Here is a 24,725-nt window from a genome sequence, read left to right on the forward strand (position 1 = left end):
TAACACATACTTATCATTTCCATGTTTAATATATCACAAATACAATTATTTAATTATATTTTAAATATCATCAACTATATTATGAAAGTATTATATAGTTAAAATGAAACAATACTATTACTGTAACCAGCTATTAAAGATATTAATACTATAAAGCTACTCTATACAGTATACATAATTATATCATTAAGTATAACACCTACATATCTTTTACATATTTAGTATAATACGAATACAATTATTTATTAATGTACAATATAATAACCCTTCTCACTTTTTCCATAAGCATATAACCCACTAAGTGTACCCAAATCGAATCAGTCTGTTCCAGAGAGCTATACTCGTACTTTACCTTACTTCTTTCATACAGTCATTTTTAATTTACTCAACGTTATTTAAAATCATCAGTGTTTTTAATTTTTACAACGGTTTTTAATTTTTACAAGTGTTTTTATTTTTCAATATGGCCGGTCCAATTGTTGATATCAAAAAGAAGTCGTATACATACATTCCACCGACACCACCTGCATATCTTATGGAATCTACATCATATACATTAGACTTTACAGCACGTAAGTTTGTGCATATTGGTATCGATCCAACTGATGAATTTCAAACTGTTATACATTTAATCACTTCATCGAGACATATAAAATTAACAACAGATTTCCTAAGACGTATATTTGCTCTTATCGGTAATATATTATCATTTATATTAGAAACACCACAAACAAATAAACGAATAACTTTTCTCGAAACTGATTTATTTCTAATATCGAGTATGGTGTACAAGGGTGAAAACAATCTAGTTGTTGAATGTAAAAATAAAAGCGAATGCAGAGTTTTATTGAATCGTGCAGATTTGATTGAGCTAAATAAATTAGAATGGTGTATTTCAAAAACTATGATTCAAAAATCATTCATCCAAACCATTCTTCTTAATCAAATCGATGAGTATTGCGATTATCTAGAAGAAACTAGTTTACAAGATACCAAACCACCAAATACTGAACATGAAATGGAAGTATTCATAAAGTTGGGTACACCTTTAGAAAACACAACTACATCTCCTAACCTGACCTATCAAATCCAGATGTATGCACCTATGCAGTTACTTAGAATTTGGATAGATCGTAGAAGGGCACGAAACACACCTGAGGTAATGTGAAAAAAATATTATATCACTCATAAAAATATTTATTGTATTTATTATTATTTTATAGTTATTTACCGAATCCGAAATGAGACTCATTTCACCTCCGAGATATTCGAGCTTGTCTCCAATGGACCTTTCACAAACAAGGGTAATTTATAATTTATAAATTAAAAAAAAAAAAATTACACAATTAATAATTATAATAATTATTTAGGTGGTTGACGAGGAATGCGGTATCAATGAATTTTTATCACAAATCAATCCTACACAGGGGACATGGACATCAATTCAGAAAACAAAATCAATGGTAATGCTCACATTTAATTTTTATGATAAATATATATTAACAAAATATTATTTGTATAGCATACAGACGTAGACAATCGTTGTAGACGTAATTCGGACAATGATGCACAGTACCCTCCATGGTATACAACACCTCAATACATCGAATCTCGACCAACGCCCCCCGCAGTTGATGAGAACGACGGTCCGACGTCTTTCAACCAACCACCATTTATTCTCGACTTCACAAGCGGCAAAACCGCGAAAAAATTAAACAAGCGGGACGTTAAACGCAAACTGTTAACACCATCGCCATCGTTTTTTGACAAACCCTCAGATACATCAAGTAAACAGGGTGCTCAACACCTCACGCCATTAGACGGAGTAAAACGTAAAGTCTTTAAATATTTATAGAAATTAAAATTATGTGAAATAAAACATGATATATAAAATTTGTATTTTCATTTATTAATATTAAGGTTTACAATAAATATTTATAAAGTTCTTACTTCTCTATTAAGTGGATTATAAGATACAATTCGAATATATATATATATATATATATATATATAATATTAATCAGTATGATATATAAAATATTTTCATTTATTAATAACTAGGTTTACAATAAATATTTAAAAGGTTAATAAAAATAAAATAAAAATATTAACATTTATAAATAATAAGGTTTACATTAAATATTTATAAGGTTCTTACTTCTCCATTAAATGGATTATAAGTTATAATTTGGTCATGTAATATTAAACAATATGCTGAAGTTGAAGCTGGAAACGCTACGTCGGCTTCTATTTCAATCCTGAGATCGACAGTTGACATTTTCACATTGTCGTTTTGTCGGCTCATGTCAACGACTATGATTGGAGCCAGATTTTTGAAATCTGAACGGTTCAATAGAGGTGTCACATCATCATGCCCATAGTAAGATTTTTGGAACTCTGCAAACGCGCGATATAATGTAGCCATCTTATTTTTGGTAAAGTCGTTTTGAAAATCTTCGTAGGGAAATACTTCAGAGTTTAAATAAACCTTTAAGTTTTTAATTTTGCATTGATCGAAATATGACATTGCTTTACTCGAACTATTTTTCCTATCAGTTTGAAATCCGATTATAACATATCGAGGTTTTTCCAACTTGTTGGATGTCTTTACCTTCCATGAATGTGAAGTGTTTTGAGGTAAAAACGGGTATTCACAAAGTTCCCATGATCTGAACGCACATGTCAGAGGTTTTTGATTGTTGACTACTTTCAACAGTCGAATTTTTTCCCGATCGCTAACTCTCACTATAGGCATCCGCCACAATATTTTTGTTATGTTAATTTTAACGTCTTTTAGTTTAAGAGCGTCTGCCACAATTTCATTATTTTTATACTGTTTGATTGCATTTAAATCGATAGACACTCTATTTAATATGAGCTGCTGGTTACAATTTATTAAAATTCGCTTATAATCTTCACAAAAACCAAACAAATCTTTAAGATTAATACATCCATTGAAATTGTCACCATCGATAAAGTCTTTATTCACATTTTTAAAATCATTGTCCCAGCCAGCGTTTTGGTGTGAAGAAATATTTGTTTTATTGTACGAACAATATCCTTTTAATGTGGTCGTTATACCTGGATTGACGAGTTTTTGAATCTGAGTACCGTTTATTTCATATTTCATTTCGGCGAAAAGAAATGCCAGTCCGTTATTTATAAATCTAATCTCATCAGTTATTTCTGCAGGTTTGGTTATTGACCCCTCGATGTAAATATAACTCTCGCACGGTAATGTATAAGACTCTGTGTTATGTAAAGCAATACGCACCTCATCATTATTAGAAAGAGCCGACGTCGAATAAGGTAAAAAAGAATGATAGTCGATTTGAGTTATTTTACAATCGTCGATGTATCCAGCCGTGACATCTAAATATGTGTCGTCCATATTAAATAACGTTTATCGAGCGTAGAAAAGCCAAATTATCAGGTGTTAGACTATGTTTAGTCTGTTTTCGTCTCGAATATTTTTTCTTCTCCGGAGTTGTTACCTTGTTAGTGTTTTTAGCACGACTAACGGGTTTTTCATATACAGGTCTATTTATATTATAAAATTGAAGCCCCATCACGAGTCTTGAATTAATAATCGTATTGATACTGGTTCGCCCCGTAGATCGATCAGCTCGTTGTCTTGATTTTTAAAAATTATACTTGCGTGCGTTATAGATGTAGAATTAATGGGGTAAAAAACCAAATGTGTTGGTACCTCTATTATTTTATAGCCTGGAGGTACATTCGGATAAAACTCGTGTATTGTATGGCACTGCTTACCGTTGACGAATGAACCCATAACCAGATTTGAATCGATATATATACAGTTTGTTTTGGTAATATTGACCAACGTATCTGATTCGTGATTGACATTAGCAGCATATTTACGATTTTTAAACCCCATTAACTGTCCTATACTATTAGTCATACTAAAATCTACAGTTTCACTACAAAACATTGTACATTTTAGTGTATTATTATCTGCTCTCAACTCGAATAAAGTATCGGTATTATGTAATAGACGTTTTATAGCTGCTTCAATTTCACTCAACTCATAAGAGCCTGTTGGTATTACATAGGTATCGCTATTCATTTTATTATCATTACTGTATGTGAAACATATTTTATTACACTTTTCGTTTACATTAGGAATAGAATTATTCGTTTGAAAACCTAACAGACAAATTTTTGCATTTTTACTGACTTCTATGGGTGGAAAAAAGTCACATGACAATTCGCTCGAGTTACCGGTTAACGTTATAGTACACATGATAAAAATTTTAAGCACAAGTGCCCACAGTTTGTTGTATTATATTTCTGATATCTATCGTAATTATATTCGATATTGTAGCCGTTGAAATATTTCTGTAACTCCAGCGGAGGGGGTAAGTTTCCGTAGCTGTCGAAATATTTTACTTGTTTTCCGATTTTTTTATACGCTACCCAATGAGTACCTGTTCCGTTTTCGATGTCTAAATTAACTACAGCTGACTCTTGATGTTTTGCACGTCGAGGCAACTTGTCTCTTGCAAATACACCGATGAAATGAGGTATTTTCAACAAGACAGCGTATTTTATAATCTCGTAATCGTACAACGCTCTATCGGGTAACGTGGAAATTAGTTTTTTGACCTGGATTTCTTAACTGAACCACCCTTATGCGGTGCTAGGTATAAACCTTTACCTTTTACGATTTTATAAGAGCTGCCCTTGTGAGGAGTAAGATATAATCCTTTGCCTAAATGAATAGGAGTGTTTTTACCAGAATTCAATTCTTTCACGACTTTTACTATATTACCTACTCCACCGGTAAGCGCCCCTAATGCAGATAAACCAGCAAAAATAGGAATTAAAGGTAAAATACCACCCTTTTTAGGTATTGGTATAATTCTTGGTGTTTTAGTTTTCTTATTTTTAGATTTTTTATTTTTAGTTTTTTTCGCAGCTGACAGACATGTTCTTACTAATTTTGTAATATTATTTTCGTTCATTTTATTTTTGATTGCTTTTTTAGCTGCCGACACCATTTGTTTAAATCCGTAACCAGCACCCAGCTTACGCTTTGCCTTCATAGCTGTAGTAACTAACCAAGACGCGGCTTTTTCCTTAATACCGGTGTTTTTAGATTTGAAAACCTCCCAAGCCTGATTTTCTAATACTTCGTCTGCTCTATGCCGATCAGTTAGTGAATTACTTTCGTCGTATGCTATATCATGAGCTCTAGCCAACTCGTCAAGTCTGTTTATTCCACGTTCTCCGCGAGCTAATCTTTCTTTTAATTTGGTTCCAGGACCGGCAAATCTAGAAACAAATATATATAATTTATTAGTAGATTTATTATTAATAATATAATGTAGTGACTTACCTATAACCAGGTAAATGTAATTCCACTGGTAAATGATTTATAACAGAGTTAATTAGACCGGAACCCTTATTGTTGTTTCGCTTACGAACAGGAGACATCGTGTGACGCTCTCGCTAACATAGCAGCTGTATTTATAGTGAACAATTTAAAAAAAATGCGCTTTATTGAACAAGAGAAAAAACTCCGGATTTATAATATTGATTCTCCCGAGACAATTTTGATGAGACACGGTGAACTTTTTCCAAATACGATAAGGTCGTTGATACTTGGCAGCTCGGGGTGTGGCAAAACCAATCTGATGTATTTTCTACTAGTCGATGAAAATGGGTTACGATTTGAAAACGTTTACATATACTCCAAGACGCTGGAACAACCTAAATATAAATTACTGAAACGTATTATTGACGGAATAGACGGTATGAACATTTTTACCTTTTTCGAGAATGATAAAGTAATTCCACCCGAGAAAGTTTTACCAAACTCAATTTTTATCTTGGACGATGTTATTGGTGAACACCAAAACGTTATAAGAGATTATTTTTCTCGAGGTCGTCACAATAAAATAGATATATTTTATCTGGCCCAGAGTTACTCAAAAGTCCCTAAACAGCTTATACGTGATAATGCAAATTTAATAGTATTATTCAAACAGGATGAAACAAATTTAAAACATGTGTACAACGAGCACTGTTCGGGTGATATGTCATATATACAATTTAAACAATTTTGTGCGACGTGCTGGAACCGTGAGAGGTTTACATTTGTTGTTATTTGTAAAGATAGTGAGCGTGATAACGGGCGTTATCGTTTTGGGTTTGATACTTATGTAGTTATATAAGACGCTACAAATAATAAATATTATCATTTAAAACGCAGTTATGACGGAGACAACTACTGTGTTAGATGAGTTAGTTAAAGCTAAGGAAAGTATTAAACGTAAATATATCGCATTAAAAACCGGTTCTGATAATGTTCAACAATTAATGACACAGACATTAAAACCAATTATCGATCCTTTAACTAAAATATCAAATAAACCTCGATTGAACAAAGAAAATACTGATAATAAATCGAAAAACTCGATTTTGGACTACAATCAACAAGAAATTGAAAATTGGTTTCAGTCTACAGACTTGGATAAAATCTATGGTCCGAAAAAACTTCCAAATGGATATATTATCTTGGGTAAAAAAGAAGTAAAATTCTTAGAAAACACTTTACTTATCGACAGTAATGTTTATACCTTAACCTCGGGTCTTATACAGTTATTATTTTTGAAAAATCCACTCGTTTATACCGAAAACGATTTAGATGAGTATAAATCTATATTAACTCAAACATCGGTACATTTATCTACAGTTGGAAATAAAATAAAAAAGGGTGGTACTAAATATTCAACAATTATTAGTAAATTATTCCCCTCGGGTGGCGAGCTGTCTATAAAATTACAGAAAAATAACTTAGTGTATTGGGACAATCCAAACGAGTTGGTCGACCGATTACGTCTACTTCTCGCGTCAAAAGCAGCTGGTAATACAAGTGTTTCAAACGAAATAATATCGATTTTCGATGAATTACACGAGGCCGGACTAATAAAGCGAATTCCAGATGTCTAAACGGGAAATCGCTAACGAACTTCACAAACCGGCAAGGAAAAATTTCACTAGGCGTCGAGTTAACGTTTATGGAAAAAATGATTTATGGCAAGCTGACTTGGTTGAAATGATACCATATTCAAAGATAAATGGTGGTTACAAGTACATCCTGGTTGTGATTGACTGTTTTACTAAACGAGCCTGGGCGAAACCGTTAAAGTGTAAATCGGGTAAAGAAGTTACTAGCGCGATGGCTACAATATTACTCGATCGTTCACCGAAACTTTTACAACTCGATAACGGAAAAGAATTTTACAACACCACTTTCGACGCTTTGATGATCAAGTATGGCATACATAAATACTCGACCTTCAGTATTCTAAAGGCCAGCATAGCAGAGAGGTTCAATCGTACTTTGAAGGGAAAAATGTATAAGGAGTTCACTGCCCGTGGCTCTCACGAATGGGTTTCAATTTTACCAAAGTTACTTGACGAATACAATAATTCATACCATAGAACTATAGGAATGACACCAATACAAGCAGATTCCAACCCCGCTTCGGTGGTAATAAAACATCGTGAAATTAATACTGTAAAAAATAAGTTTAAAGTTGGCGATAACGTTCGTATCAGTACACAAAAGGGTGTGTTCACAAAAGGTTATTTACCAAACTGGTCTACAGAAATATTCGAGATTATCAAAATAAATAAAACATTACCCGTTACTTATCAACTACAAGATTATATGGGTAAACCTATTGCAGGTTGTTTTTACTCTGAAGAAATAAACAAAACTAATTTCCCAAACGAATATTTAATTGAAAAAATTATACGTAAAAAACAGAATCAAATGTATGTCAAGTGGTTAGGATTCGATAATACACACAATAGTTGGATAAATACACGTGATGTCAAAAAATAGTGTCAATCGTTTTATAACTATGAACGTGTTCGGTAGTTCTCAGGCGAGCGATGCTAAAAGAATTATATCAGATATTCAGTCAAGTAACAAAACGATACTAAATGACGTGAAACTCCAACAAAAAGAAATTGAAACTTTGAAAAGTAATATTGTTAATATACGTGATAAGATACAATTGCTTGAAAATAATATTGAATCAAGTAATAAGTCTTTATTAAATTGTGAAAATCGTATGTCGAAGCTATTTAATGACTGTGCAGAAACTAGTACAGCGATCGCTATCCAGGGACTTGACGTGGCCCAATTAAAAGCTGAAATAAATCGTATAACCGGAATATTTGATGAAAATTCATTACCGAATCATGGAGCATACATTTCAGAATTAAATTCACGTTTGATAATCCTGGAAAGCAAAAATAATATGAAAACTTGATTTTGTTCAGAATAAAATAGTTGGTTAGAGTCATGCGGTATTGAAAAATAATTTCAGTCGAGCTGTATACACCATCGTGTTTGGTAGTCCTATGTCAGTGTTATAAACCTGTAATTATGTCGTCGGCTATCGCAGACATGCAATGCGTTCTTGGAGCAGGCAATAAATATTTTATTAAAGAATTATCTATAGTCGATACAGAAACATGGGCAACTCAACACTGGATTTTTAAAAATTCAAAAACTATACAGGACAATAAGAGTCGAAAAACTAACAAGTGGTTGGAACGTAACTATCACAAACTATCTATAGAATATGGTGATGTTGAGTATGAAGAACTAAGTAGAATATTGAATTCATTAAAGTTCACATGCATTTATGTCAAAGGTGAACAGAAAAAACAACTTCTTATGGAATTTATACCTCAAGTCGCACTCATCAACATCGAAGACCTTGGATGTCCACGTTTGGACCAAATATGTGACGATGAAACTCTACCTTGTTGTATTTTTCATATGGACTTTAATCCTAAACAATGTACATTCTATAAAGTATTTGCTATAAGAAAATGGTTTATAAATAATTCTTAAAAAATTGTGTTGTATACATTTTATTTAATAAACATAATTATATTTTAACATTGTTTTTTTATTTTATATGTTAACATATTTATGTTTTAAGGTTTTTTAATTATACTAATATTGGCTTCCATCTATACCTGAAACAGAAAAACATGATTATAAACATGAAAAAACTTAAATATCTATCAATTATACATTATAAACATAAAAAAACTTAAACATCTAACAATTACACATTATATACATGAAATATACTAATCTAACTTAAAACTAATAAAACATACATATTATTTACAATAATTTCAATTTTATGTGCTGCATTTACAAAAATATATACAAGAAATATACTAATCTAACTTAAAACTAATAAAACATATATATTATTTACAATAATTTCAAGTTTATGTGCTGCATTTACAAAAATATGCACATTAATCTATCTCAAGTTTAATTATATAACATGATAATATTTACAATATATAACAAACTATATATTAATATTTACAATAAAAAAAATATACAATATATAAAATCAGGTTATGTAATGTAGAAGCTCTCTCATTAGTCCTTTCTCTTCCTCGTTCCAGTCCCCTCCATCTTCCTCAAGTTCAGACCATATATCATCTCATCTGTAAAATTAAGAGAAAATGTTAGTAAAATAATTTAAATATATATTTTATAATAACTTACTCTATACTATAGTGTCCATGTGCTAGTGTATGTATTTTATCAACTAGCACCACCCTCTTGTCATCGTAGCTGTTATATGTTAATTTTTTAGTCTTTATCGTCATGAGTTGATGATTGAATGACCGTATTGAAACATTCTCTGTACATAATTCCACTCCTTCTTCATCAAACAGACACTTTCTATGATCCTCAAGAGTCATGTGGTTTTTAACCACATGACCTCTTATCCCCTTCGCTTTGATTTTTTCACCACCAACTTTATCCTTGTCGTTCTTATCTCTCACCGCATCCTCTTCTCCTGCATATACATTAAAAGCGTAGGACTTTGCCCTCAACGCACAAAACTCTGTAATAGCATTAGCATCCACCTCATCGGAAAAGTATCCCGGGATCTTCTTTCTTTCCGCCACATAGCATGGATGGTCACTGGGCAGGTTAGCGGTGTCCATCCGGTCCAACAAGTTATGGTTGACCGCCAAGTCTATATAAAAGTCATCAGTATAGACATGGTAAATCAGTGAATCTGAAAAAGAATGATATTAATATATTATATACATGAGTATAGTTTTAATATAATATTTACCTGTATCAGTATACATTAGTTTAATCCTGTCTCCATAATGCCTCTGCATGACATCATAATGGTACTCATACATCATTGTTTTTGAAATATCTAGTACAGCGAATCCTGTAAATAATAAATATGTTAATAAATATATGATAAAAGTGTAATTTAAAAAGTATATTTACCAATATATATAGGTTTATCAAATTTTATAATTTTATTTTCAAGCGCTACGGCGTTAAGATTCTCATTATAAGTAGTACAGTGTTTAAATGTACTCTTATTAATGAGTTTCTGTAATCTCCTCTCACACGACACCAACTCCATCTTCATCTCTTTCCTTTTAGACTGCATTGTTTTACCTGTAAAAATAAAATATTAATAAAATATAATAAATAGTATAAAGTAACATACCAAATACAGCGTTGTTCATCAGCTTAAAAAAATCTTTCTCAAACGCGTTTGTAGCTCTTTTCCTCATCTCGGTGTTCAACTCTATATATTTTGCTAACCAGTCCGACTGGTTAAACTGAATAACCCTATGTACCTATAAAAAATAAGAGAAATGTTAAAAATCTGTTTAAAACCATATAAAATACAAATATTTACTCTTTCAACTATCAAACCATTCTTAATGGCCTGCTGTAGGTTTCTATAATGTATGATGTAATTCTCCTTTTTCTCAAATGTCGCCATCAACTTCCTAACCTTCGAGCCTCGAGGCACGCTGTTTTGCGGCAGGAAAGGCAGGTCGTTATGTCCGTTATGCAAGTGTCTTGGGTACGACACGTCCACCTCATACACTCGTCCTATGGGTGAAGTGTCGTCTAAATCGTTCAATCCGTTCAATGTAGGTTCAACCCAGTTGAACCCACCGTACGGCATGTACTGGGACATTGCCCACCCGTACAAGTTGTTACCTATACAATTTTAAAAATATTATTTAGTAAGAAAAAAATTAACAAGTTTTGAAAAAAATATACTCACAGTCCTGATATATTATCCACGATTTCTCCTTCGTTTCGTCATACCCCGGGGTCTTTACATTGTTCGCCGTTGCATATCGCTTGCTCGCCTGCACCAATCCTCCACGTATACCTATAACAAATATATAAGATTATTATATATTAATTTTAAAAAAAAATATACTGACCATTTTCGAACATCAACAATATATCGTAATCATGCAATAACTGGAGCTTTTGCCCCGTGAACTTAAGCATCGCATCGAAACTTAAGCCTGGGGCGGTGAAATAATGGGCGGCGTCCAGGTTATAAGCCCTCATGCATACGTCGCGGAAGTTTTCAAAGACGTCCACCAACAACAGCACATCGATCTTCAAATACAAGTCACTGTACTCACCCAACGTCGTACAGCCGAAGTGGTCCCAGACCTCATTCGCATGTTCAAACTCCTTCTCCTTAATCCCGGTCTCTGTCAATGTACTGTAAAAATCCTTCTTCCTCGGTAGCTTCGTCTCCTCCAGCCGCTCCCAACTATCCGTGTACTCGTACGGGTACACCCCCTTACGAGTCACGAGCGGCATATCTCCGGCGACAAAATGTTTGGCTGTCTCACGGAAGTTCTCATGTTCGGGTGTAACTAAATTTTCAGCCAGGGACGATAAACTCGATGCCATAAATCGGAACGTGTCGATAAACCGAACAGTGAAGGTACTACTTATATATTTCGAGAAAGATATATATTTCTCCTCACTGTTCGGTATAACGTTGATAGTCTGTGTATCATACCCAAGTTCCGTTACTATTAAATGGGCGTCATAGTTGGAAAGGTTATGGAAAAAAACGGGGACAAATTTAGGCTGTTGTAACTCTAAGTTACATCTAGAACACAAGGTCTGCCTAAATTTGCCCGTCAGATGATCGTGATCCCTAACCTTATCGTCCCCGACTAATATGCATTTGCATAAATTACACTCTATACACTCTTGGTGTGTTTTTTCTTCACCCTTAGTCATTTTTAAAGGAATATTCGTCTTCATCAGACCTTCGATTTTCAGGGCCACCTCAACTATCGACTCCATGAAATGTCTCGTCACATCCGTCCTGTCTTCGCTACCTCTATAGATTACCGACCCCGCCGGTATCTCGTGTTGAACCAATAAATCCGCCGGCACGTCATCGCTTGCCTTCACCAAAAACCCGTAGCTCATCGCTTCGTGTTTTTGAATAATCGTGGTACTACACCCTCTTGCCTCCTCCGACTTCGCCAAGATCGCCTCAAAATCTGCGTATATAACGAAAGGATGCCGCACTGTCTTTTTCCACGCCCTGAACTCAACACAATCACCCTCCTTCGGCATCTCCGGTAAAATTGGTTTGTGCGCCCCGCAAATCAATTTGTGTTGGTCCAGGGCCTCCTGTCCGCTCAACTTGTATTTTAAATTTTGGTTGTCGAATGACGTGAAGCACCTTTTACAAAAAATGACACTCCCATTGTGTCTCGTTTTCTGCTTGCGAATAAGCCGGGAAAAATTTGAAATGTACACATAGTGCGAGTTGTCACCGTCCGTTACCATCAACAAGTCGAAGTGTTCCTTTTTTTCTTCGTCGACCACACGCAGGGGATACACTTCATACGTTGGGTACTTACGGGGCGCCTGGAACTTTTTGTCGAGGCCGTATACATTTATGGAGACGTTATTATTATTTTTCTCAAATTTTCCGATATCTGACAGAGGTGTAGGGAACGAAATACCGTCAAAATTGTACTTGCCCTCATGCTGACTATATTTATCTCCCTCCACACGAAATGCCGACGGCCCCGTAACATGTCTCGCTAAAATTGCCCACTTAAAGCACTCCTGGTCTATATTTTGTGGGTTGATGGTGGCCCGCTTCCTGTCGATATATTCAGGTAACTGAATATATGACGATCCACCCATCGGCATATATTTATACACCCCTACTAATAGTCCGTCTATCGACTCTAGGACGAAACCGCTTCCTCTCCCGATGTAATCGTCTTTCTCCTGAACCAACTTCATGTACGCCCTCTCTACAATAGTTCTAAAATCGCTGTCAGGGTAAATTTCAACTGCTACTGTCTTGAACGCCCGGTTCTCCGATGAATTGGGGACGTTGGGCCGGTTGTATATCGCCTCGAGTTTAAGGTTAAATTTTATTGCGTGTTTTTGTATGGAGGTCTTTAATAAATTTATTAGTTCAGGCATGAGGGGTCGAAGAAAGTCTGAATAAATCATTGTATTACCGATATTTTTAGCATAGTACCACACGATTTTACGGCTCGCAGACGACGAAATTTCCATGAATCCGGGGGCCTTCACCATTTCCATACGCGTCTTTTTTACCCTAGCAGCTGAGGTGGTGTTAGCAGTCGAAACACGTTTCCCGTTAACGGCAACGGTGTAAGAATCTTTAAAAATAAAAAATACCTAATATCAATATCTAATAAATAAATCTAATAAAAATCTAATCAACCTGCGGGTGAGAAATAAAATCTATACAGCTTATAAAATAATATATGTCTTTTTTAAATCATGACTGAAAAATAAAATGTATTGACTTATAATTTTTAAAATTAATTTAACTTAGAAATTAATTAAGCTGATAAAATAAATATCATAGAATAAAATCACGCGTTGAAAAAATTAAATCTATCAAACGATCTGACAACTGGTATAATAGTTGGAGTATTCCAACTATTATACCATAGGATGCGACGAGTGAATTGATCGATACAATGCCGGAATACTCAAACTATTATACCATTGATCACTTCACAAACCACTTGATAAGTTTAAAATAATATAGAATTTATATAATAAAATCACGCGTTGAAAAAATAAAAAAAATATAGAATTTATATTTAAAATTTATTTTTAAAAACTATATTCCGTATATATTTTTTTAAAACTAACCTGTATCCTCAAATTCGTCCATGGCTTCCATACACATTTCGTCTTCGGTTAACATGTTCGATCCACCGGCCAGGACATCGGGAACAGATATTTCCGGTGCAATCTGAACTTGAGCTGGAGTAAATTGAATCACGCTTGATCGTGTTGGTTGATCGATGATCGGTGCAGTTGGCAATGGTCTCAAGTGAGTCGGAACGTTGACGATACCTTAGGAAAAATATTAAATTAATATTGTATAAGGTTGAAATAATAAAACTTTATATTATTAATACATACCATGAATGTTCTTCAAATGTCTAATAAGATGTGGGTTGGATGAAAATGTTGAAGGGCATACAGTGCATGGAAAACATACACCTGCATGTTTATTTTGATGCACGATTAAACTGGATTTACGCACGAACACCGACGGACACTGATCGCAGTTAAACATATTAAGTTAGTAAAGGAATAAACGAAAAATATAATATAATGTTTAAAATTAAACACTGTGAAAAAAACACTTAACGGTAGGTAAATGAAAAATAATAGTAGATAAATGTAAACGGTAAAATAATTGTTTGGAGACTTTAAAAACGTAGAGCGAATATCAGAACAATTTATAAGACTGATAGAAACGTAGAGCAGAATTACAATTGTGTAAGACTGAGAACAGACTGAATGAATGTCGGTTCTTACAGAGCCAATATGTGTGTTGATGAGTCTATTAATTGGTATGAGATACAATATAGAGCTAACGTGTAAGCGATTAAGACATTATTAATAGCTGGTTACAGTAATAGTATTGTTTCATTTAACTATATAATACTTTCATAATATAGTTGATGATATTTAAAATATAAATAAATAATTGTATTTGTGATATATTAAACATGGAAATGATAAGTATGTGTTATACTGGTTAATACTTTCATAATAATATTATAGTTGATGATATTTAAAATATAATTAAATAATTGTATTTAAATCATACTAAACATGTAAAAGTAAATTTCGTGAAAGCTAGTGATTCCATTGCATGTTATTCACTAATAGGTACTTTAATTTGTTGTTGTTAAACGATTAAGATATTTTGTATTATAGATCGGTTATTCATTAACAGCTAAAATTAAATTTCGTGAAAGCTAGTGATTTCATTATATGTTATGATGTAATGTTATGGGGGTAAATATACAAAATATGTATCGGTGACGTGATGAGTAGACGGGTTCAGGAGGTGTATGAGGTGGGGTGGGGTAAATATACGTCGCGTACGTGCGTGATCGGGCGGCGACGAGGACGAGTAAAGACGAGGATGAGGGGCAGCAAGGGCAGCGGGGCAGCAAGGGCAGCAAGGGCAGCGGGGCAGCAAGGTAGCAAGGGCAGCAAGGGTTGCAAGGGCAGCAAGGGTTGCAAGGGTTGCAAGGGTTGCAAGGGTTGCAAGGGTTGCAAGGGTTGCAAGGGTTGCAAGGGTTGCAAGGGTTGCAAGGGGCAGCCTTCTGAATGCTCTATTATATACTACTCAATTATGTTGTCGATTTATTATTTCATTGAAATTAATAAGAACCACTGACGCGTATGAATTTTTTCGAAGCAACTAGCAAAAACTCAACAATATAACAATATGCCATAAGTACTAGAAATTTGTCAGCATGGTTTTATTAAATCTATGTAGTTTTATCATTATTATACGTCTAATAATATTATTATCTATAATACCAACTTATAGTAATTTACTATTTATTATTTTTAAATTTATTTTATTTATGGTATTGTGAAGTTACATCCACACAAAAACTTTTTAGAGAGCCATAAAAGACTTCTTTTTGAAGTGAGTACTCTCTGGATTTATAGCTTTATGAAACTGATTTATACAAATAAATAATTTAATGTAAGCATTTCTCGAAGTCTTTATGACAAAAACGTGGGAGAAACGAACTATAATTTTGTTGAGTAATAGGAAGTGAAGTTTTAAAATATTCGAACAAAAGGTGATAGGTCATTAAATATATGGGCAAAAAAAGTCCCGTTCACGTTACCAACTACTAACCGTGGCCTTATTTTTGCAACAGTTTCCCAACACATTATATTATTTTAGTAATTATACACAATAGTTAAGTTATAATCCTATCAGAGTATTCTTATATCATGTTTTACTGTATAATATTAATACGTTATAGACAAGTGATTTTATAAATATATAAATTTATTTTATATATACATAATCAGAGAATTGTCGCTATTTTTGTAGCCAATGTTGTCGATTCAATTGATGACGAAATATTATTTGTTATGATAAAACATAAGTAGATATCTAAAGAACAATTTTACATTCCATATTATAAGCTGCACTTTAACGATTTGGCAGAGAATTTAATATTTAAATCATTGTTTTTACAATCCTTGCTCGCATACTCGTGGAAACGATAGGTACCTTCTATACTCACGCGGGATAATTAACGTGTTCGTTGGAGGTACTTATACCTTTATATTATATTCTAATACATACAGAACATATAAACAAATATGTATTATTCACCTACACAAAACAGCATATTACTCCAATTGGATTATGTATTATTTACTTGCATAAAATAATATATATAATATAATTACTGGATGGAAGGGCGTGGTAGAAAACGCGTGTATCGTACAACGGAATTAGGTAGCGGTAGATATTAAAACAAAAGCGGAAACCCCTAAAATATGCTGTAACACAGACACAATCGCATGCACTTATCCATATTATAGATACTATAATATTATACACACGTAAATGGGTACACAATATTATTAAGATAATATAATGCGCGCTGTGAGATACAAAGCCACGACGACGACTCCTCCACCTATAAGATCTCACCCCGTATGTAAAACAACTCTTAACTAGGTACAGGAAAAAAAACGTCTCAATAGCGACGAACATACATCTAAGGGTTTCGCTGTTTGATCGTTTGTGGAAAACTCTGCGGCGCGCAATCCGTTTCGAGGAAAACACGACCGAGATTACGACCGTTCGCTGCAATAATTAGTAAATATTTTCCGACTCTCGCTGTTAACTTGGCAAACTATCATAAACCGAATACCGAGCGTAGATATTTACACAGCAAACAAGTAATCACCGTGCAACAATCAAATGGTATCAATATATATGAACAACCATCTCTCGGAATTCTTGAATTCGCTTATTCAACCTCCACCGCCGCCGCCAATGCCATCGTATTCAAAACGTGATTATTTTAGTTATATTACGTCTAGGTATTGCTGAAAGCATCACGTTCGTCGAAATTCACGTGCAACACGTCTGCAACAATATCGTGAAGAATGAACAGAGCGAATTGGTAAGACAATCATTTACAACTTGTCCAGTTTATAATATAAACCAATATTATTGGCCATCGGTGACCGTTGAGATTTCAAAAAATTAGTAGGAAGTCAAAAACAATATTGTATTGAAAAAACGAACATTTTTCGTAATTTAATACCGACTTAAATTTTAAATGTTAATATGAAATTAATAAAGTTTATTATCATTACAAAATTAACATTACATTTATCGGTTATTTTATCATGATATTTTCATTAGATACTTATTAATCATTATTTATTAGGTACTATAATGACTGAAAAATTGTTATTTTCACATCATATTTTTACGAGTGGCTACATTGATTTTTGAATTTATAATGGTAACTGATTATCAGTGATGTCAATCGAGGGCCAAAATGAACTGAACGATTTATACATTTATAAAATATAATATGCCGAGTGACCGCAGTCATTTTAACGGTTAATGTATAAACGGTGTTCCATAAGCTCCGTTTTTTTTTAATCACATATTTGTTGAATTTGTTTTTTGTTTCAATTTTTGCCACATTGTTTATATTATTCATCCTATCATAGCAGTTATCCAATTATTAGACGTTTATATAATATTATTATATAATGCATTATATATAATACATCCTAAATATGATACTCACCATAGTCTAAGATTTTTTAACATCTTAGTCCGTGATATACACCTTACAGTTATCACTCCGATTCGTTATAATCTATTACGTTTTATTCTGGAAAGTTTTTGCATTTTTCGTTTGATTTTGTTATTTACCATGTATATCATTTGTTATAATATATCGCTTCACTACTGAACATATTATTATTGTGTCGATCGCAAAAATACGTGTTTCCGGAAAATTATTCTCATTCAATGGGGTGATCAAGAATTAATGCAAGGCCCTGTTGTATCATCAGCGCTTAATTTTTATTTGAAGGTAATTTAAAATTGTAGTTATTCAACATTGAATTTGACTAAAATCAGAAGATTTTATATGGGACACTCTACACAGATAATAATGACTAAATAAAAAATACAACCACTGTACCTATTAAAGTTAAATGACTGATTATCAAACAAAAATGATAACTGATATCAATATTTATTTAAAAAATAATAATAGTTTTGCAAACATTGAGACAAAAAATAAGGAAGATTTAAATCCAGCAAAACCATTGTATATATTTTATGAACTAAAAATGTTTCTATAATATATATCATAACATTAAAAACGTATTATATTCTTCATAAAATATTTAATTTTTAGAATCTTAAGTAAGTATTTACAATTTTTCCATCAGTAATTAATGAATAACATTAACAAGTGATAATCATTATAACTCGCTAAAATTCAATGATTAGATTAGCTATTCACAATTGAAGGGGCTGTGTCCTATGTTATATATATAAAAAAATAAATATGTACAATAAAAATAGGTGGTATAATAAATGGGTAATTTTTGTATCATATTTTATGCATTTATTAATATCAGGCTACAAGTTACAACGTGCAATTATACTGAGAAGCTATAATTATCCTTACAATAATTAATTTATACGTTTCACCGTATATCTCATATCTGATTTGACCTTTTTTTTTAATTTTTGAGAGGAATATTTTATTTATTATTGTTTGATAAATACGCGTATACATAAATAATAACATAATTTCCATAAATAATTATTTAGTTATGACTAATATATCCAGTGTTTTCATATCATTTTTATAGTTTTTTATTGATATTAAAATTCGATCGGATTTTATTTTACTGTTCATATTTTAAAATATGTGTTAATAAATACTAATAATTATGTATGTATAGCTCAACTTACCCAGAGGCCACAAACACATAACTATCAAAAATAAACGAGCAAAATTAGACTTTCTTCTTGTATTTGTGCACATTTTTATAACGCAATATAAAAATAAATAAAATTATGAGTTTATACTTTATAATTTATGTCGACAGGTATATTATATAAGAACAAATAGTTTTTCATTTTTATATATTTTGACTTATTCTGTCGTTCTAAAAATTACAATAATGCTCAATTAGTTTTATATCGTTCAGAAGCTGCTATATTAAATGAATTTCTCAAATGATCTTATCGATTAAAAATTAAATATAAAAATAACACAATTTATTCCATTCTGTTTGTCTTACATTAATTGATTTAATTAAAATTGATTACATCAAATGTTTGAAATATATAAACAATTAACAAGAAAAAATTTTTAAATGGAACATGATTATTTAATTTTAATTTTAATCTCAGTATTGTTGCAGTTTAATTCGACGGCGATTTAAGGACATTGTTTAACAACGGTTCTACTCAACCATAATTTAATTAGATTAATATGTTTTTGTAAACGTTTCAAATGAAAAATCAATTGATTCGGTGCAGGGGTTACGGTTTTGTAAATAAATGTTTTCTCTGAACACTTTTGTACTGTCAATATTATTAACAGCAAAACACGAACATTTTTCTCTCTTTTATTTTTAGATGCTTCAATAGATATAATATTTGGCCTTCAGTTCAGGTCACTGATTTTCCATTTCAATATTTTCACGCAAACTGAAATTATTCTTTTTTATCAAACGGTAGCATGAAAACTTTAATGCAAAATATAACTTAAAGCCACTGTGTACCAGCTGACCACGTCGTTTCCATGATTACACCGAATAATAAGTTTTATTTTACTTTTCAAAATTTCAACGCAAGTGTCTAAGTTATTTTCAATTGAAATATATAGTTTTTGGCAATTATCAAATAAAACTGAAAACAAGATACATTTATAAAGATACATTGTTTAAACTTTTACATGTACTCGTATATACAAACATTTATTAAAAAAGAATTAGCATTGAATTTGTTTTCTTCTCCCTGAAAAATGGAAATTAGACGACCGTCAATATAGTCTAAGGGACAGATCAAATGCAAATTAAAAATTATCATTTTCAAGTGATAAATATGCTAAGTTCTCATTTTCATAAAATATAATAATTTATTTTCCTCGGTATTTTATTGAACACATTATTGCTGCGTATTATATATTTCGAAAGTAATTTTCAATCGTTTGGTGAAACTGGGAAACGTGCATAAAAAAAAAATAATAATAATAATGATAAATATATAAAATATGCGATATTAAATTACGCCGGCGTCTAGTGATATGCAGATTCCTCGTCGACGCCGTGACCGGAACGAAAAAATTGAAGGGAAAAAAATATACTTTCGTTGGTCCGTGTGTATCTGGGGGTAGATGAGCCTCAAATATAATACCATCACGGTGTACCTACCGCACGAACGGTGATCGTATACAACATTATCCGAATGTGCACGAGAGCCTCCGAGACGTCGGTTATAAAATAAAATATAGAAAGAAAAATATATATATCGCAGCGGTTGTGTCGACGTCGGTGTCGTTCAACGAGTGTGAATTCGTATTCGTTTTTTTTTTTTTTTGTTCATCTCTACGCCTCGTTCGTTAAATTCATTTACACCATAGGGGTTAGAAACGTCGAGTGTTTGTCGGGCCCCTCGGCAGACGTCTTCATTAAAAAAATACCTACTTTTTTTTCAGCGCACATACTATATATACATATATAATAGTCATAATATACTATTTGCCATTGGCGATTTTTCCCTCGCGCGTACTCTTCACACACGCTGCGTGTGTCTTTAGTCCCCGCTTTAATGTCCATCGCACGTTTCTCTCCTCTCGTCGTCTATCTTTTCCCTTAACACACCACCCTCAGCCGACTACCGACGACCCGCCACCTCGGAAATCCTGAACTCTAACCCGTCGCGGCCTCGTCAAATCTGGTATAAATGGAGCCGTCTACGACTCATTATTCTTATAATGTTGCAGATATTATCTACATACGCGTCACCATAGTCACGCCCCACTTAAAAAAGGAACCATTATAATAATAATAATATTTTATTAGATTGTATATTGTAACAATCGCGATAAAAATACAAAAGTTTAGTTTTAATAAGACTACAATATTTAGAAAAAACGATTTTCCTGAATCATAGAAATAAAAAAAAGTGTAAATGATTATATTTTTGTGGTTCTTAATAATATTTAAATTGTAATGTATAGTTGTTATGAACAGTATTATATACAAGCAAAACGAAGGGAAATGATTGTAAACGGCTTTATTTTTAATAGTTAAAAATTGAATTAATACATAAGTATATTTAAATATTTCGATCATTAAACACACCCTGTAATTATACCGTACTATTATTATTATTATTATTTTTATTAGAGTACCGCAAAAAAATTATGAAATATATTTTAAAAAGGTTGATGATTGTTGTCCGTAAATTTATGCGCAAACGAGTCTTATAGAATACGATGTGTTTAAATGAGTTGTGTTTTAGTCGAATTCCCGTAAGGTGGTTGTATTCGAGCGCACAATAGCGTAATTTTTAAGTCAATAGGTTCCGGCTTTTAGGTCATACAATCGTTCCATATTAGAGCATAAAGTCTGTCTTTATAATTTGAACTCATACAAACGTATATGATTTTTTTAGTATGGTGTGTCATTCATCAGTGGTTCACGTTTCTCAGAATGATATTCTTGGTTATGATATATCGCATTGTAATGTTATTATACAGAGCGATAGAAATTGTATACCTATTTTTAGACATGCATTTTTTTCTTCACACTTTTTCAATTGCTTTATTATCCGAACACCGATTGCACTTGTAGCACACACGTGGTGAAATAAAATGGCAACAATATGTAACAATATACACTCACGGGAGTTCTTTATTTTCTTTCAGCCTCGTTGAGAATGTGAGTCAAAGAAAGATCAAAACAATTCCCCCTTTTTTGTTTAAAAAAAATACTTGAGCAACACAGTATAAATAAGTAGCAAAAGATTATTGTGTTTAATAACACGCACTGTAGCTAGTAAGTGGAAAGCCAATTAATAGAAACTGCTCTGTTAAATAATTTATTGTGTTAAGTGCTTTTTCAGCTCATACAAATTATAATATATTTGGGTGTATGTTTCCCTCGTACTCATTTAACATAAGTTTGACCGAATTTAGTTTTGGATTTAACCAATAACATATGCAAGTCATGAAAAATTGAGTTTGTAATATTTAAATTGTGGTCAATCAGCTCGACATCTGGCCTTTCACTTAAGTAAAAAAAGTGGGATAATCTAATATATCAGTTTTTTTGACACAAAAAAAAACAAAATACGAATAATCGATCGAGAGCAAATAGCCTAGGAATAAAGTTATATTTAAGAGTTCCATATTTATTTGGTTGTTTCGTCATTCAGTTTTTAACATAAACTAAAAAATGTTGCTATATACTGACGTACCGCTAAACCAAATAAAACCGCATATACATGTAGATGCACATAAGACGTGTCTCTGGGGCGCATGATTTCGCCAACCACTTATGTTGTGTAGGACCTCAATAGATGTATCGAAGGCCAAACTACTAGAATTTCCAAAATATCGCCATTGTTAAGATTAATTCTATGAAATATTAAATATGAAATCGTAGTATTGACAGGCGTATCTAGATAGATGATGTCATCGGGTTATTGAGAGTACGTATTGCGAATAAGTAATAACCAGGATGTGGACCGACCGGTCACGCGGGCGTGGGAAGCTGCGATATTAGAGTCATACACGCGTATCTTTAGGAGTTGACATACTTCTCTGAATACGTGGCTCAGAAATTCCGTTCCACGGTCTGTGACAAGACTTTTCGGAAGTCCATGTAAGCACACAAATTGGGTTACAAAATGGTATGCTACCGTGTTTGCTTCATGATTTATCATGGGGACTGCCCATGCAAATTTAGAAAGGTCATCTTGAAGAGTTAAGATGAATATATTTCCTTTATGAGATTTAGGGAATGGTCCTACAATATCCATGATAATTTTCTTAAAGGGTCTGGAAGCGGTTGTGGTAATAACCATTGGTTCTTTTACTGATCGATTTGGTATTTTCTGGCGTTGGCAAGTTTCGCAGGAAAGGATATATGTTTTGATCATCTGTCTCATTTCCTTCCAGTGATGTTGTTGTAATATTCTTTGATATGTCCGATTTATTCCTTGATGTCCCCCCAAAGGAGTTTCGTGGAATTCTCGAATGATTCGTAACTGGTCTTCTTCCGTTAACCGTTCTTGTGTCACAATTTGTATTTCTATTTCCGAATTTCGGAACGTGTAGTATAACATGCTCCGGACGGTTTCCCATTTAATGCCGTCCCGATCTATCACTAAACGCGGACAAGCAAGTCGCGTGACTTTCCGCTCTTGGCTAATTTTCTTGAGATTCTGAAGACTTTGAAAAATATCTGCGCAGGTCGGCTTTTGCCAGAACTTTTCTTTAGTAATGAGGTAGAATATGTTTCTGTCTGCTATTTCTAGTGATGCTACCTCGGTAACCTTTTTCTGTAGTCTACGTAGCTGTGCTAGGTTGCCAAATTTTCTTTTCATTAGTACGGCTATTCCGTGTGTCATCTCGAAATCCCACCGCTGCCACAAAAAATGTTATGGATTTTACACACAACACAAAATAAAATGTACGCACCAATTGAAGATTAAAATAATGAATGTATTTTTATTAAAATTGGTAGTAAAAATCTTAAGTATAGCTACAAATTGCTAATCGGACACTGGTTATTCTACGACTGTCTGACTCCCCTGTGTGTTGTCGTGACGATGCTCCGTCTCACATAAAGAAAACCCTTATTCAGCGGTTCCCACAGTAGCAACGTCGTACGACACACACTCTGCGTTATCGTTGTAATAAAATATGTGTTAATATATGTTAATAACATATATAGATATATAAAGCTAAAATATGTACCATTCAGGGGTTCTTAACAATGGGATTAAATTTGAATTCAATTATAGGTATCATTGTATACGAAAAACGATTCTGAACGGAGATGATTTGTCAGTCTAGGATATATTATATTTAAATATTGTCATATATTCTATTTTGAAACTAATAAATTATTTTTTATAGGTCAGTTGTGTACCTACATAATACCTTATTGTTTTTAACAATATTCATAATTATATTGTTAAAATACTCTTATAATAAAACATTATATAAATTTAAATTTGAAATATTTAGCAATTCATTGTCTTTCTCTTTTAAAAAATTTGAAATAATTTAAGTGGTTTGTAATATTTTAAATATACTATGGGGTAATAATGGTAATATGTAGAATTTGCAATTTTGAATTAAGTTGTTTATAACATGAATAAAAAAAAGAGGGTAAGTCGTAGATGTCACTCTGTTGTACAGTAGATTACAAGTGGGTTACGGTAATGGATGGAATTAAATTTGAATCCAATGATATTATA

The 24,725-nt window shown here is 32.7% G+C and overlaps 4 protein-coding genes across 4 annotated transcripts; 1 reads left to right on the forward strand and 3 right to left on the reverse strand.

Moving 5' to 3' along the window:
* The first annotated feature begins 312 nt into the window (after nucleotides 1–312).
* LOC149056328 (uncharacterized) lies at nucleotides 313–1,855 on the forward strand. Its single transcript, XM_089227058.1, has 4 exons — nucleotides 313–1,159; nucleotides 1,224–1,304; nucleotides 1,371–1,463; nucleotides 1,523–1,855. Exons 1-4 carry the CDS (start codon nucleotides 464–466, stop codon nucleotides 1,853–1,855), a joined length of 1,203 nt encoding a protein of 400 aa, XP_089083184.1. The 5' UTR covers nucleotides 313–463.
* Nucleotides 1,856–2,143: 288 nt separating this feature from the next.
* LOC149056329 (uncharacterized) lies at nucleotides 2,144–3,391 on the reverse strand. Its single transcript, XM_089227059.1, has one exon. It carries the CDS (start codon nucleotides 3,389–3,391, stop codon nucleotides 2,144–2,146), a length of 1,248 nt encoding a protein of 415 aa, XP_089083185.1.
* A 6,185-nt stretch (nucleotides 3,392–9,576) lies between these two features.
* Nucleotides 9,577–11,753, reverse strand: LOC149056330 (uncharacterized). The gene is made up of 7 exons (XM_089226346.1): nucleotides 11,299–11,753; nucleotides 11,133–11,243; nucleotides 10,755–11,065; nucleotides 10,560–10,692; nucleotides 10,331–10,507; nucleotides 10,164–10,268; nucleotides 9,577–10,103 (listed from the first exon to the last, which is right to left on the reverse strand). Exons 1-7 carry the CDS (start codon nucleotides 11,690–11,692, stop codon nucleotides 9,577–9,579), a joined length of 1,758 nt encoding a protein of 585 aa, XP_089082472.1. The 5' UTR covers nucleotides 11,693–11,753.
* Nucleotides 11,721–14,628, reverse strand: LOC149056331 (uncharacterized). The gene is made up of 4 exons (XM_089227060.1): nucleotides 14,324–14,628; nucleotides 14,048–14,254; nucleotides 11,776–13,542; nucleotides 11,721–11,731 (listed from the first exon to the last, which is right to left on the reverse strand). The coding sequence occupies exons 1-4, from the start codon at nucleotides 14,478–14,480 to the stop codon at nucleotides 11,721–11,723; spliced, it is 2,142 nt and encodes a 713-aa protein (XP_089083186.1). The 5' UTR covers nucleotides 14,481–14,628.
* Between the last annotated feature and the right edge of the window lie 10,097 nt (nucleotides 14,629–24,725).

This window comes from Diuraphis noxia, unplaced genomic scaffold, assembly GCF_037042655.1.
Source record: "Diuraphis noxia isolate RWA-SAM2 unplaced genomic scaffold, SU_Dnox_SAM2 contig0004, whole genome shotgun sequence".
Lineage (NCBI taxonomy): Eukaryota > Metazoa > Arthropoda > Insecta > Hemiptera > Aphididae > Diuraphis > Diuraphis noxia.